The following is a 16,614-nucleotide window of genomic DNA, read 5'->3' on the forward strand; positions in this document are numbered from 1 at the left end:
ATATTTTGATACCAATACTTTTGCACTTTTACTCAAGTACATTTTTAATTCCGGACTTTTTGTAACAGAGTATTTCTACATTGCAGTATTGGTACGTTTACTTAAGTAAAACATTGGAGTACTTTTTCCACCACTACCCATATATGACCACACTGATAGCATCAGGGAACTCCATATATGGGCATAAAAGGGACACAGGCAGACAGACAGATACAGAGATCTCCATATATGGGCACAAAAGGAACACAGACAGACAAACAGAGATATCCATATATGGGCACAAAAGGAACACAGACAAACAGACAGAGATATCCATATATGGGCACAAAAGGAACACAGACAGACAGACAGAGATATCCATATATGGGCACAAAAGGAACACAGACAGACAGACAGAGATATCCATATATGGGCACAAAAGGGACACAGACAGACAGACAGACAGACAGACAGACACAGAGATATCCACATATGGGCACATTGACATCATCAGTGAGATGTCACAAGCATCCATCCAGCCAAGCACTATATAAATGGTGAGCCACGTCCGAGAAAATAATTATTTGTAACTTAAGTAATTCACTCTTCGACTATCTTTGACTACTAAGGAGACTATTTGCTTGACAGAGATCCAGGATGGCTCGCCCTCGAACTAGCTGGTTCTGGCAACCAGATAAAAGAAGGACCATCATTTGTCTTGGGACAGTCGTGGGAATGCTGGCCGCCACCGCGGTTTTACTAATCCACCGATCTTCGAATTGGAAGAATGAGGACCTACCTCTTGCTCCGGATCTGACACTCCCGTGTCAGAGAAGACCGATTGCACCCGACCATCTGCACTACGACAAACCCAGCGACCTACCTCTTGCTCCGGATCTGACACTCCCGTGTCAGAAGAGACCGATTGCACCCGACCATCTGCACTACGACAAACCCAGCGCCCTGACTGGACGCACCGACGTTGTCGCGGTGACGCCCTGGTTGGCTCCCATAGTTTGGCAATCAACATTCGAACCCACGCTGCTGGACGGAATTTACAAACCCTGCGACATAACCGTAGCAGTGACAGTTTTTGCAGTTGGTGAATACATCCAATTCCTCAAGGATTTCCTGGAAACCGCAGAGAGGCACTTCTTCGTGGGATTTAAAGTCCGTTATTACGTCTTTACGGATAGGCCAGAGCAAGTCCCCTCCGTTAAGATGGCTGCAGGACGGGAGTTGTTCGTCAGGCCGGCGCCAAACGCAAAACGCTGGCAGGACATCGGAGCCGTCAGGTTCAAAATCATTGCCAATTTTATCGAAACGGAGCTGCGCGATGGCGCCGACTACATCTTCTGTTTTGACGTCGATTCGAAGTTCCATGACCGCTGGGGATCTGAAACTCTAGGTAAGCTGGTTGCCGTGTTGCACTTTTGGCACTTCTCCCAAGAGCGCAGCCAGTTAAACTACGAACGGAGGCCGGAGTCTAAAGCATTCATGTCTGCCAACGAGGGCGACTTCTACTACCCCGCAGGCGCATTCGGAGGGGAGCCGGAGGCCGTCCGTCACATGCTGTCGACGTGCAGCGACAACTTTGAGCTGGACGCCCAGCAGGGCATCGAGGCAGTGTGGCAGGAAGAGTCACATATGAACTTTTATCTCTGGCTACACAAACCCACCAAGGTTCTGTCTCCAGAGTATCAGTGGTATGATGTCATCGCCCCAAAGCCAGAGATCAAAACAATCAGATTCTCTGGAGTCGTTAAGGACTACCGTAAGGTACGGCCAGGATGGACCGGCGGCGCGGATTAGGAAGAGAGTCATCAGCAGGTCATCAGCAGGTCATCAGCAAGTAAGATCTACAACATCACGAAGAAACTCAGCGGCAAGTACACCAGCCAGTCAACCCCTGTCAGAGACAAGGATGGCACCATCCTCAGGACAGAGCACGAACAGGCCGCAAGATGGGTACAACATTTCAGCGAAGTACTCAACTGTCCAGAGCCAGATGACCCTGCTAACCCTCCACCAGCAGAGGATGTCCCCAACATCGACACCAGTCTCACCAACTCATGAAGAGGTAAAGCGTGCTATCCAAGCCATGAAGGGTGGGAAAGCTGCCGGCCTAGATTCCATCCATGCCGAGATGCTGAAAGCTGACCTTACCACTTCAACAAAGGTGCTCACGGAACTCTTCAGAAACATCTGGGAAGAGGAAATAATACCTGAAGACTGGGACAAGGGCCTGATTGTTAAACTGCCCAAAAAAGGCAACCTCCAAAACTGTGACAACTGGCAGGGATCACACTGCTGTCAATACCATCTAAAGTCTTTTGTAGGATTCTACTCGGCAGAATTGAAGCCGCCGTCGACTAAAACCTGAGACAGGAACAGGCAGGATTCAGGAGAGGGAGGGGCTGCACAGACCAGATCTTTGCTCTGAAGAACATCCTCGAGCAGTGTGTAGAATGGAACGCCCCACTGCACATCAATTTCATAGACTTTCGGAAAGCCTTTGACAGCCTGCATCGTGACACCCTATGGAAGATCGCAAGAGCATATGGAATTCCTCCAAAAATGGTCTCGCTGATAGGGTTGTTCTACCGTCACTTTGAATGTAGTGTCATTGTCAATGGAAAACCATCTGAGCGCTTCAACTTAGAGTCTGGTGTGCGGCAAGGGTGCACCATGTCTCCCATTCTCTTCCTGATGGCCATTGACTGGGTGATGAGGATGACCACGGCCGATAAACCAAGGGGCATCCAGTGGACTTTGTTCTCCCAACTCGAAGACCTAGACCAGCGCTACTCAACCCGCGGCCTGATTTTTTTTTCTTTTTTTTTTTTTTTTTTAAAGCACAGGATAACTGGCAAGTACACCAGCCAGTCAACCCCTGTCAGAGACAAGGATGGCACCATCCTCAGGACAGAGCACGAACAGGCCGCAAGATGGGTACAACATTTCAGCGAAGTACTCAACTGTCCAGAGCCAGATGACCCTGCTAACCCTCCACCAGCAGAGGATGTCCCCAACATCGACACCTGTCTCACCAACTCATGAAGAGGTAAAGCGTGCTATCCAAGCCATGAAGGGTGGGAAAGCTGCCGGCCTAGATTCCATCCATGCCGAGATGCTGAAAGCTGACCTTACCACTTCAACAAAGGTGCTCACGGAACTCTTCAGAAACATCTGGGAAGAGGAAATAATACCTGAAGACTGGGACAAGGGCCTGATTGTTAAACTGCCCAAAAAAGGCAACCTCCAAAACTGTGACAACTGGCAGGGATCACACTGCTGTCAATACCATCTAAAGTCTTTTGTAGGATTCTACTCGGCAGAATTGAAGCCGCCGTCGACTAAAACCTGAGACAGGAACAGGCAGGATTCAGGAGAGGGAGGGGCTGCACAGACCAGATCTTTGCTCTGAAGAACATCCTCGAGCAGTGTGTAGAATGGAACGCCCCACTGCACATCAATTTCATAGACTTTCGGAAAGCCTTTGACAGCCTGCATCGTGACACCCTATGGAAGATCGCAAGAGCATATGGAATTCCTCCAAAAATGGTCTCGCTGATAGGGTTGTTCTACCGTCACTTTGAATGTAGTGTCATTGTCAATGGAAAACCATCTGAGCGCTTCAACTTAGAGTCTGGTGTGCGGCAAGGGTGCACCATGTCTCCCATTCTCTTCCTGATGGCCATTGACTGGGTGATGAGGATGACCACGGCCGATAAACCAAGGGGCATCCAGTGTAGCCTGGTAAACCCCCTCCCTCCGGAAATCTCATTTGCATTTGATTTCAGGGAGGTCTGGGATTGCGAAGGGAGTAGAGATGGCCGAACACTGCGTGTCCGAACCAATCAGCGGCTGCTAGGGGCGGGATCATCCAATCACCTGCCTAGTAGCTTGAAAAAAAGAAAAACTGTCTGTCATCGATTCTGCGCCCGGAGTCTCAGATGCAAGTACGCTGTGAAACAAAATGTATGTCGCAAGCTTTCTTCCATTTGACGGTGTCAGGTTACATCCAGTGGACTTTGTTCTCCCAACTCGAAGACCTAGACCAGCGCTACTCAACCCGCGGCCCGATTCTTTTTTTTTTAAAGCACAGGATAACTGGCAAGTACACCAGCCAGTCAACCCCTGTCAGAGACAAGGATGGCACCATCCTCAGGACAGAGCACGAACAGGCCGCAAGATGGGTACAACATTTCAGCGAAGTACTCAACTGTCCAGAGCCAGATGACCCTGCTAACCCTCCACCAGCAGAGGATGTCCCCAACATCGACACCAGTCTCACCAACTCATGAAGAGGTAAAGCGTGCTATCCAAGCCATGAAGGGTGGGAAAGCTGCCGGCCTAGATTCCATCCATGCCGAGATGCTGAAAGCTGACCTTACCACTTCAACAAAGGTGCTCACGGAACTCTTCAGAAACATCTGGGAAGAGGAAATAATACCTGAAGACTGGGACAAGGGCCTGATTGTTAAACTGCCCAAAAAAGGCAACCTCCAAAACTGTGACAACTGGCAGGGATCACACTGCTGTCAATACCATCTAAAGTCTTTTGTAGGATTCTACTCGGCAGAATTGAAGCCGCCGTCGACTAAAACCTGAGACAGGAACAGGCAGGATTCAGGAGAGGGAGGGGCTGCACAGACCAGATCTTTGCTCTGAAGAACATCCTCGAGCAGTGTGTAGAATGGAACGCCCCACTGCACATCAATTTCATAGACTTTCGGAAAGCCTTTGACAGCCTGCATCGTGACACCCTATGGAAGATCGCAAGAGCATATGGAATTCCTCCAAAAATGGTCTCGCTGACAGGGTTGTTCTACCGTCACTTTGAATGTAGTGTCATTGTCAATGGAAAGCCATCTGAGCGCTTCAACTTAGTCTGGTGTGCGGCAAGGGTGCACCATGTCTCCCATTCTCTTCCTGATGGCCATTGACTGGGTGATGAGGATGACCACGGCCGATAAACCAAGGGGCATCCAGTGTAGCCTGGTAAACCCCCTCCCTCCGGAAATCTCATTTGCATTTGATTTCAGGGAGGTCTGGGATTGCGAAGGGAGTAGAGATGGCCGAACACTGCGTGTCCGAACCAATCAGCGGCTGCTAGGGGCGGGATCATCCAATCACCTGCCTAGTAGCTTGAAAAAAAGAAAAACTGTCTGTCATCGATTCTGCGCCCGGAGTCTCAGATGCAAGTACGCTGTGAAACAAAATGTGTGTCGCAAGCTTTCTTCCATTTGACGGTGTCATGTTACATCCAGTGGACTTTGTTCTCCCAACTCGAAGACCTAGACCAGCGCTACTCAACCCGCGGCCCGATTCTTTTTTTTTTTAAAGCACAGGATAACTGGCAAGTACACCAGCCAGTCAACCCCTGTCAGAGACAAGGATGGCACCATCCTCAGGACAGAGCACGAACAGGCCGCAAGATGGGTACAACATTTCAGCGAAGTACTCAACTGTCCAGAGCCAGATGACCCTGCTAACCCTCCACCAGCAGAGGATGTCCCCAACATCGACACCAGTCTCACCAACTCATGAAGAGGTAAAGCGTGCTATCCAAGCCATGAAGGGTGGGAAAGCTGCCGGCCTAGATTCCATCCATGCCGAGATGCTGAAAGCTGACCTTACCACTTCAACAAAGGTGCTCACGGAACTCTTCAGAAACATCTGGGAAGAGGAAATAATACCTGAAGACTGGGACAAGGGCCTGATTGTTAAACTGCCCAAAAAAGGCAACCTCCAAAACTGTGACAACTGGCAGGGATCACACTGCTGTCAATACCATCTAAAGTCTTTTGTAGGATTCTACTCGGCAGAATTGAAGCCTCCGTCGACTAAAACCTGAGACAGGAACAGGCAGGATTCAGGAGAGGGAGGGGCTGCACAGACCAGATCTTTGCTCTGAAGAACATCCTCGAGCAGTGTGTAGAATGGAACGCCCCACTGCACATCAATTTCATAGACTTTCGGAAAGCCTTTGACAGCCTGCATCGTGACACCCTATGGAAGATCGCAAGAGCATATGGAATTCCTCCAAAAATGGTCTCGCTGATAGGGTTGTTCTACCGTCACTTTGAATGTAGTGTCATTGTCAATGGAAAACCATCTGAGCGCTTCAACTTAGAGTCTGGTGTGCGGCAAGGGTGCACCATGTCTCCCATTCTCTTCCTGATGGCCATTGACTGGGTGATGAGGATGACCACGGCCGATAAACCAAGGGGCATCCAGTGGACTTTGTTCTCCCAACTCGAAGACCTAGACCAGCGCTACTCAACCCGTGGCCCGATTTTTATTTTTTTTAAAGCACAGGATAACTGGCAAGTACACCAGCCAGTCAACCCTGTCAGAGACAAGGATGGCACCATCCTCAGGACAGAGCACGAACAGGCCGCAAGCTGGGTACAACATTTCAGCGAAGTACTCAACTGTCCAGAGCCAGATGACCCTGCTAACCCTCCACCAGCAGAGGATGTCCCCAACATCGACACCAGTCTCACCAACTCATGAAGAGGTAAAGCGTGCTATCCAAGCCATGAAGGGTGGGAAAGCTGCCGGCCTAGATTCCATCCATGCCGAGATGCTGAAAGCTGACCTTACCACTTCAACAAAGGTGCTCACGGAACTCTTCAGAAACATCTGGGAAGAGGAAATAATACCTGAAGACTGGGACAAGGGCCTGATTGTTAAACTGCCCAAAAAAGGCAACCTCCAAAACTGTGACAACTGGCAGGGATCACACTGCTGTCAATACCATCTAAAGTCTTTTGTAGGATTCTACTCGGCAGAATTGAAGCCGCCGTCGACTAAAACCTGAGGCAGGAACAGGCAGGATTCAGGAGAGGGAGGGGCTGCACAGACCAGATCTTTGCTCTGAAGAACATCCTCGAGCAGTGTGTAGAATGGAACGCCCCACTGCACATCAATTTCATAGACTTTCGGAAAGCCTTTGACAGCCTGCATCGTGACACCCTATGGAAGATCGCAAGAGCATATGGAATTCCTCCAAAAATGGTCTCGCTGATAGGGTTGTTCTACCGTCACTTTGAATGTAGTGTCATTGTCAATGGAAAACCATCTGAGCGCTTCAACTTAGAGTCTGGTGTGCGGCAAGGGTGCACCATGTCTCCCATTCTCTTCCTGATGGCCATTGACTGGGTGATGAGGATGACCACGGCCGATAAACCAAGGGGCATCCAGTGGACTTTGTTCTCCCAACTCGAAGACCTAGACCAGCGCTACTCAACCCGCGGCCCGATTTTTTATTCTTTATTTTTTTTAAGCACAGGATAAAAATATACATTTCCGTTCAAATATATGGGTTGCTAAAACATTTTTCAAAAACAAACAGACAGACATACATACAGGTGCGTCAATTGTTACAGGTATAATGCATAGTTTTCTATGCATTTCGGGTTTTTGGGGGGGTTTGACCCCCAAATTTTTCCGGCCGCTCGGCTTTTCCGCGCGCCCAGGATAGGTGTCTGCCACTGGACATACACACAACACAAAATAAACTGGTACAGTGAAAAGAATATGATGTCAAAATGTACATTTTCTTGTGCGTAACAAAATCGAAAAATCCAAAATAGGGCCGTCATTTTTATGGCGGCCCCTTGGACTTTTGGTATTTTGCTGAGTGGCCCCTGAGCCATCTTAAGTTGAGTAGCCCTGACCTAGACTTTGCCGATGACCTTGCTGTTCTCTCCTCCAAATATATCCACTTGCAGGAGAAGACTGACAGACTAAACCAGTATGCAAAACAAACAGGGTTGAACATCAATGGTTCCAAAACACAAGTGATGTGCATTAATGCCACTCCAGATGCACCAATCATTGTGAATGGGAAAACCCTCGACTTTGTCGAAGATTTCACCTAGCTGGGAAGTCTTGTCAGCAAGGACAACGCAACAAAAAAGGAGACCAGAGCAAGGCTAGGGAAGGCTCACTGTGTTTTTGTAAGGCTCCATCCTATCTGAAAGTCGAAGCAGTACAGCCTAAAAACAAAGGTCCGACTGTACAACAGTAACGTAAAATCAGTGCTGATGTATGGCTCTGAGTCGGAATGCTGGCGTGTGACACTTGACATGAACAAGATCAATGCCTTCCACAATGGATGCCTCCGTAAAATCTGCCGCATCTTCTGGCCTGAGAAGATTTCAAATAAAGAGCTGCACAGAATGACCAGGTGCTCTAGTGTCGTGTCAGAACTCAAACGCCGCCGTCTACGATGGCTGGGACATGTGCTCCCAATGGCCCAGGAGCGAATCCCAAAGGTTGCACTGAGATGGACCCCAGTAGGGAAAAGGAGTCAAGGTCGACCCAAAACCACCTGGCGACGAACCGTGACAGCTGAGCTTCAGGAGATGAACCTTACGTGGGGCGAGGCACAACATGCAGCACAAGACAGGTCCCGATGGACAGGGCCGGATTTATAGGAGTTGAGGCCCGTGGGCTAGAGTAATTTTCGAGGCCCCCCTGGCGCGCATGCACGCACTTTTTTTGGTTTTTGGCATAAAAAAAAAAATAATAAAATAAAATAATAATATATATATATATATTTTTTTTACCAAAAAAATCGGAGGCCCCCCCAGTTGGAGGCCCGTGGGCTGCAGCCCACCCTAGCCCAACGGTAAGTCCGCCCCTGCCGATGGAGGCAGATCGTCGAAGCCTTTTGTCCCACTTGGGACGAAGAGGATTAAGTCAACTCATTCAGTGCCACTGGCCAAAATTCATTGTAAAAAAAAAGTGCCATTCAGTGCCACAGCCAAAATTCATTGTTAAAAAAAAAGTGCTTAGGAGCCGAGATACAGCCTTTTTCAGTAAGAAGTTAAACAAGAAGTGAATGGAGCAGAACATTTTCAAATCATCATATCTTGGCTTCTGATTTTTTTTTTCTTTTCCAGTGGCACAGGGCTTATATCACAACGGACGTTTTAGACGTCCAGTGGCACTGAATGAGTTAAGTCATCAGCAGGGCCGGCGAGTCCATACAGGCGACCTAGGCGACCGCCCTAGAGGCTAGAGCGGCAGTTTGGAGAGGCGGAAAAAAGTGTTGGCAAAAAAACAACAACATATTGTTGAACAGTTAATGCAAGTAAAACCAGTCAGTACCAAATAAACCACCATCAGTGCTCCTGCTGCAGTTTTGAGGAAAGAAGGTGAGAAATGCGTGCTATCTTTTGCTATATGCCAGGCCCGGATTGGACGGTCTGGCACTTCTGGCAGATGCCAGAAGGGCCGGGCAGTCTGGGGCCGCGGCCAAGCGAAGCAAAAAATGATTTTTTTAAAATTTTAAAAAAGTATAAAACTATTTGGACCCAAGGAATAAAGTGGTCACTGGTTATTATTAAGATTCAAGCACATCTTGACTCTACAGGACAAAAACAGCACGAAAAAAAACTGAGCTGAAAATGTTCATATCATATATTTCTGTTTTTACTAAATAGTTCTTACCAACTGCATTTTCTTAATCCTTGACGTGTGTATTTAAAATTCTGCCATGTACCAGACTGAAATAATGTCCCACAGGGTTAATTTTTAACCCTACAGTATGTTACACCCAAAAAGGGAAACATAGCAAATATCTAGTATACAACATACAAACAAACACATATTCCATACAATTTGGACTCGAGGAATGTATTAAAATTGGTATTCTTAAGCATATCTTGACTCTATTTTGGGCATTTTTAAAACTGAGCCAACAATGCTCAGATTACATCTATATTTGTCTTTTTACTATACTTGTTGATAGTTTTCTTGACGACTATTTTCTCATAATCCTTGTAGTGTGTATTTAAAGATTGCGTGTGTGTGCGTGTGTGAGTGTGAGTGCACACGTCTGCGTCCCTGCATTCCCAGTAGGCTATGAAGGCTTACTTTGTGGCTCCTAGAATCTCAACCTAGAGAGAACTTTCAACTATCAGGCTGCTCTCCTGTTGAAACCATCTTCGAGGTTTGGTCCAGGAGGCAGACACTGTTAGTTTAAGAGCAGGCTAGGCTTAAAACGTTCCTTCCATTTGGGGAACAACAGCTCCATCATCATCCATAGTCTCTAATGTCGTCATAGCCAGTGCAGTGCACGTTTGATTACCTCATTAACAAATGACATGACCTGCCTGGTGACACTCCATACATTTTCTTTTATTTTTGGGCGGTGAAACCGCCCCTATATGTGAGGTTTGGACATCGACATTCGCTGCACTGTGATTGGCCACCCATTGCACCCCCCCAACCCTGCACTGTGATTGGCCACCAGTGTACCCCCCTAACCCTGCACTGTGATTGGCCAATCACAGTCTATTCAGGACTGTGATTGGCTAGTGAAACATGACACATGTGCATAGCCCTATAAATAGGACTATGCACTTAAAAAAAACACATTTTTGTTTTTTTTTAAGTTAGGGGTGTACAATGGTTGGTCCACAATATTACTTTTCTTTAAGTGAACTTCCATCACTGTGATGACCACTGTGACCACACCGCCCACTTCACACTGGGTGTGATTTTTTTTTACTTCAGTCTATATTAGTAGCTCAATGACTATGACTTAAGATCTACAAGCTCAAAACGCTTCGCAGTTTTGAGCTTGTAGATCGGCTATTTTTGCTACTTTTGTGTGACAGAATGGCGAAGTACGGCATTCATTTACTAAAAAAGTTTAAAAAAGGAGACAAGAGGTGTCTGCCCAACAGTATATGCAATGTGGCCAGTGTGGAAATATAGTGGCCCCTCCATCATCAAAGTTGCCCACCCCTGGGTTAGAGTGTGTGGAGTTAGATGTTTGTGAATTTCATGATGATCAACTATTAGTAAAGATATAGCTGGAAAAACATATGTATTATGTTAACTTAATCTGTTGAAAAATATCCAGTATGCACAGAGCCACCTTTCTTGGCACTGGAGGCTGAAGACCATCAGTTTTGAGCTGCATTTCCAAGTCCAAGAGACAGAGTGCAAAATTAATGAAGGGGAACTCTGACTTTTAGTCAATGTAAAAATGTCATTAATGTTATTATTCAGTCACCCCAATGGTCCTGAATTTAGATCACAGAGACCTCATGTGTGGAATCCTGATGGCTTGTATTTCCATTCTTTCAACATCAGGGGACCCTGAGACGGCGACACCTGGGATCCTAAGTGTAGGATTGGAATGAACAATATCATTGTGGAAGTCGAATCTTGGATAGGATTTTAATGCGTTACTGTCTAGGACTTTCATTAAGTCATTTATTCATCCACTCAATTCATAACATATCCTCTATACTTCTTTTCATGGCGTGGCGCTGAAGAGGCCTAGTCGTCTATAATAGAGCAGGGTTTGTCTGTATCTCTGTCTGTCTCCACAAAAGTAGACCAATCACAGCTCAGCTCACACTGCTGTAATGTTATGCATATTAGCACACAATATTTGCTCATTGGTGATGAGCAAATATTGTTCAGGATACATGCATTATACATATCACTGTAGCCCAAAGTAAATGGGTGAAGCAAAGCAATTCTCCCGCTACAGTAAAACTGAAGAAACATTTTTAATTTACATTTTAAGATGTGTAGAGTATTAGGCTACACTAAACATTGTCTTTTGCTAAAAAGCACTAAAAGGGTTCTTTGGCTTTTAAACACTAGACCTACTCAGGAACGATGCAAAGTCGGGAACGAAGACGCGTTGTCTCATCCTTTGTATGAGTACCTGTTGCACCCATCTGTCTGCCTGTGTCCCTTATATACCCATATACGGAGAGCTCTGTATGCGTCTCTGCTTGTCCCTTTTATGCCGATATAGGGAGATCCCTGATGTCAGTATATGCCCATATATGGCCATGAATGGGCATACCGGTCGGATTGGCGGTCCACTCCGACGGGTACTCTGTGACACACATGCCAAGTTTGAAGTCGATTGGTCGGGCGGTTCTCGAGATATGCTAAGGACATACATACATTTTTGTCTCTGCCAGGCCGAAAGGCATGGCGAGAGAGTATGTTTTACCCCCTGTCTGTCCGTCCGTGTGTCCGTGTGTCCATCTGTCTGCGACCAGCTAATCTCCGGCACCGTTGGCCCGGTCACTGCGAAACTGTGCACACACACTCCCTGGATGCCAATTCAGAACCTCTGCCCCAGATTTTTCACATGGGCCTGTTATAGTGCCACCAGGAGGCCGATTTGTGCAAAACCCATTTTTGGATATTACTCCTACAGATTTTATTCAAACATCACGCAAATCGGTACACAGTATCGTTATAGTCATGTGATCAAGACGCATCTGTCCGATATTTCATATTCCATGCTGATTGGCTAAGGTTGGCTTCCAAAGTTTGCAGGATTGGTCCGTTTGAAAGTAATGTCTCAAATCATGAACGCAGCGTGCGATTTCCGTGAAAATTTGCACGCAGATTCCCACTAGGCCGAGGAAGCAATGCCACCCTTTTCACATTTCGCTGTTATAGCGCCACCAGCAGGTCTAATTTAGCAAAACACATTTTTGCCACAAAATGCCTCAAATCATGAATGCACGCACATTCCCACTAGGCCGAGGAAAAAATGCCACCCTTTTCACATTGGCCTATTATAGCGCCACCAGGAGGCCACTATAACCTACCTGACCTGGCGGAGACTTGTGCTCCGAGGAGCACTTTTTCTAGTTGTATAATCAAACTGGTTTGGAGGAGAATGTTAAATGTCCTGTAGGGGGCAGCCATGACACATGGAACTCTGCAAGTAGGAATACCAGTGCTGGAATGGGTTTATCAGTATCACGCATAGGTATCACGTGAATGACCTGCACAGAGCTGGGACCAAAGTAACAAAGGCTACCATCAGTAACACACACGCCGCCAGGGACTCAAATCCTGTAGTGCAGGCCCGTCTGATGTTTGCTAGAGAGCATTTGGATGATCCAGAAGAGGATTGGGAGAATGTCATATGGTCAGATGAAACCAAAATAGAACTTTTTGGTAGAAACTGAACTTCTCGTGTTTGGAGGAGAAAGAATGCTGAGTTGCAAGTTGTGTGTGTGTGTGTGTGTGTGTGTGTGTGTGTGTGTGTGTGTGTGTGTGTGTGTGTGTGTGTGTGTGTGTGTGTGTGTGTGTGTGTGTGTGTGTGTGTGTGTGTGTGTGTGCGCGCGTGTGTGAGTGATAACTGTCTGCCACTAATGAATTGTAATTGGACTGACTGACAGTTGAGATAGAAAACACTTCAACCAACTTCCATGTTACTTATCCTACAGTATGAGTGTTCCATGGATGGAGAGGAGGATAGATGAATGTTTACAGCATGGCCCTGAAAGGGCGACGTGCATCTCTGAACACCCACCGCATTCAAGAGTGTCATGCAAAGTGTTCAAGTGGAAATGAAATGCTAATTATAGCCACATGGTTATTGGTTAAGAATAAAGCTGCAGACAAACATATAAGTACATATACTGTACATATTTTAATTTACTGTACATTCATGTTTATTGATACTAGTGTTAATGGTGTCTTGTTTATTATTGTATAGTGGTGTACGTATGTATGTATTAAATGTCTTGATGAATTGAATACACAGGACCACAATGGAAACAAGCCATTGGGGCTTTTTGTGTTATCCTTTTAGCATCATTGTATAATCAAACTGGTTTGGAGGAGAATGTTAAATGTCCTGTAGGGGGCAGCCATGACACATGGAACTCTGCAAGTAGGAATACCAGTGCTGGAATGGGTTTATCAGTATCACGCATAGGTATCACGTGAAACAAAACGAGCGCTCCCTCGTTCCCTCCAGTGTTGCCATGTCGGCTTATTATAAGCGACTTTGGGCTTCTTTTTCTGTAATGGGTTTAAAGTGCTCATGTGGCCTATATAGTTGCTTCTTTTGGGCTAGTTTTCTTAGACCTGGTTTCTTATTTCTCTCACAAAATATGGCAACACTAGATATGACACACATGCCGTAATAAAAGCGGGAATATTTATGCTTGCTAAAACCGTTTGTTTCACCGTTTAAAAGGAACATTGTTGCCTATTGCCTGATTTCTTTGCTGATGTGGACTCGTTCCATCTTGGTTGTGTGTAGCCTACAGCCAGCAGCGAGGTAGGCATAGCCATATAGCCTATATGTTTATGTTATATTTCATTGTGCAATGGCCATTGCACAATGAAATATAACATAAACATGCTAGTTGCAAAATTTGACTTGTATATTGCACTAGAATTTGACATTTCTTGTTTTGTTAAGTGTGTGTATGATACTTACCCTTCCGTTTTCTGTTCCAAAACAGTGACACCAGTGAATCTGAGTCCAGAGTAGCCTGCCTTGCGCCACTGTCTCGTGGACAACTCTTGGTAAGATTTTTCTTATTGTAAACAACCAAGCTGTCCAACACAGTATGCCTCTCTCCTTGTAGATCTGCTATTTTTGCCATTTGCTAAACTGTACTTGTATATTGCACTAGAATTTGATATGTATTGTTTTGTTAAGTGTGTGTATGACTTACCCTTCCGTTTTCTTTCCCAGAACGGTGACACAGAATCCAGACCATAATCCTCCAGACCGCCATTTGGACAACTGTTTGTGTAGGTACCACTTACACAAACACCTTTAAATAGAGATGGCTGCTGGCGTCAGTTACTCAAGTAGAAGGAGAAGAATCCGCAAAGCCACTGAGGAGATGTTGAGTGAGATGCGGCAGGTCAGAGCCAGACTGGAAGATGGTGAATACAATGGCCCCTGCGTTCAACAAGGGCCATTGCAGCATGTAATCCAATCCCAACCTGATGATCTGAGGGTTCCCCAGGATCATAGAAGTGTCATCTCCAATGTCTTCCCTGGACGTGTTCAACATGAGAACTTGCAGCGTATAAACCAAGCCACATCTGATGATCTGAGGGTTCCCCAGGATCATAGAAGTGTCATCTCCAATGTCTTCCCTGGAAGTGTTCAACATGAGAACTTGCAGCATATAAACCAAGCCACACCTGATGATTTGAGGGAGCACCAGAACCATGGAAGCATTGAAGAGCAAGCAAGCGGTGCAGAATCTGACCCAGAAGAACAAAGGGATGTTGAATGCGAATCTTCTTCCACTTCAGACAGCGACCCAGAGGAAGATGATTTCCTGTCAGAGTTGGCAGGCTGGGCAATTGAGACTAGTGTTCCACATGCCACACTGAAAAAGTTACTCAAGATTCTTTCAAAGCAGATTCCAGGACTGCCTAAAGACCCCAGAACGTTGCTTAGAACGAAAACGGTGACAGAAATAAAAGCCAGCTCTGGTGGGTCATACCACCACCATGGACTGAAAGCTGGCATTGTGACTCGGCTGACTGAATGCCCAGATTTGACGTTGCTAGACACCATATCCCTACAGATCAACGTTGATGGCCTAAGTTTATTCGAAAGCAACAACAACCAGTTGTGGCCTATTTTAGGGCTAATTGAAAAATATGAAAATGGTATCCAACAGAACAAGGTGCCCTTTGTTATTGGGATCTACTTTGGAGATACAAAGCCAAATTCACTCAGTTTTTTAGATGATTTTGTGGAGGAGGCAAGGCAAGTGGAAACCGATGGCATTGTCCATGGTGGGAAGCACTTTGCTGTCCGCTTTAATGCATTTCTTTGTGACGCCCCTGCAAGAGCCATGATAAAAAATGTGAAGGGCCATTCTGCATACTATGGCTGTGATAAATGCAGACAAAAGGGTGTCTACTATGAAAGGAGGGTGATTTTTCCTGACAGATACGCCACACCCAGGTCAGATGATGACAGACTGGATGAACTCTCTGAGGACACTCATCACCATGGGGAAACCTCCCTCTCATCTCTATCTGTTGGAATGGTGACACAGTTTCCTCTTGATTACATGCACCAAGTTTGCCTAGGCGTGACAAGGAAGATGCTCTATTTTTGGATGAAAGGACCTGGCCTGAGGACAAAGCTTGGATCTGCAAGCGTCAAAGAGCTCTCCTGTGCACTTCTAAACCTACGGCCCCACATTCCATGTGAATTCAACAGAAAGCCAAGGCGAATGGAGTCATTTGAAAACTGGAAGGCAACAGAGTTCAGAACATTCCTTTTGTACACTGGACCAGTCGTTTTGAAGGGGGTCATCCCAGAAAATCTTTTTTCCCACTTTATGATGCTCTCAGTGGCCATGACCATCCTGCTCAGTGGGTCTCTGTGTGCCCATGGCCAATGGGTGGACTTTGCCAATGACACGTTGGATGCGTTTGTGGAGCACTGTGCTGAATTGTACGGCAGAGAAAAGCTGTCCTATAACATGCACACTCTGGTTCATCTCAGTCAAGAGGCCAAGAGGTTTGGTGCGCTGGATAACGTATCTTGTTTCCCCTTTGAAAACTTCCTTGGGCAGCTGAGAAGATATGTGCGGAACGGACAACCCGTTCTGGCACAAGTCTGTCGCCGACTATCTGAGAAGGAGAGAATTGGTGTGAGACGTGCCACCAAAAAGCCCCCCCCTGCCCTACAAAGGGAGCACTGTACTGGACCCATCCCTGCTGGATTTCGAGTACGAAAACAATTTAAAGAATGGCACGCAAGGCATTACACCGTGAAACGGTCTCAAGGCGACAACTGTGTCCAGTTGCAAACCAAGGATGTTGTTCTTGTGGAGAATGTAGCCA

The 16,614-nt window shown here is 46.4% G+C and overlaps 1 protein-coding gene across 1 annotated transcript; it reads left to right on the forward strand.

Annotated features, from left to right (window-relative positions):
* Positions 1–636: 636 nt before the first annotated feature.
* Positions 637–1,791, forward strand: LOC308086972 (histo-blood group ABO system transferase 2-like; the record flags this gene model as incomplete). Its single annotated transcript, XM_080430613.1, has 1 exon — positions 637–1,791. One exon carries the CDS (start codon positions 637–639, stop codon positions 1,789–1,791), a length of 1,155 nt encoding a protein of 384 aa, XP_080286739.1.
* Positions 1,792–16,614: the final 14,823 nt, after the last annotated feature.

This window comes from Gymnoscopelus braueri, assembly GCF_963280865.1.
Source record: "Gymnoscopelus braueri genome assembly, chromosome: 6".
In the NCBI taxonomy this organism is placed as follows: domain Eukaryota; kingdom Metazoa; phylum Chordata; class Actinopteri; order Myctophiformes; family Myctophidae; genus Gymnoscopelus; species Gymnoscopelus braueri.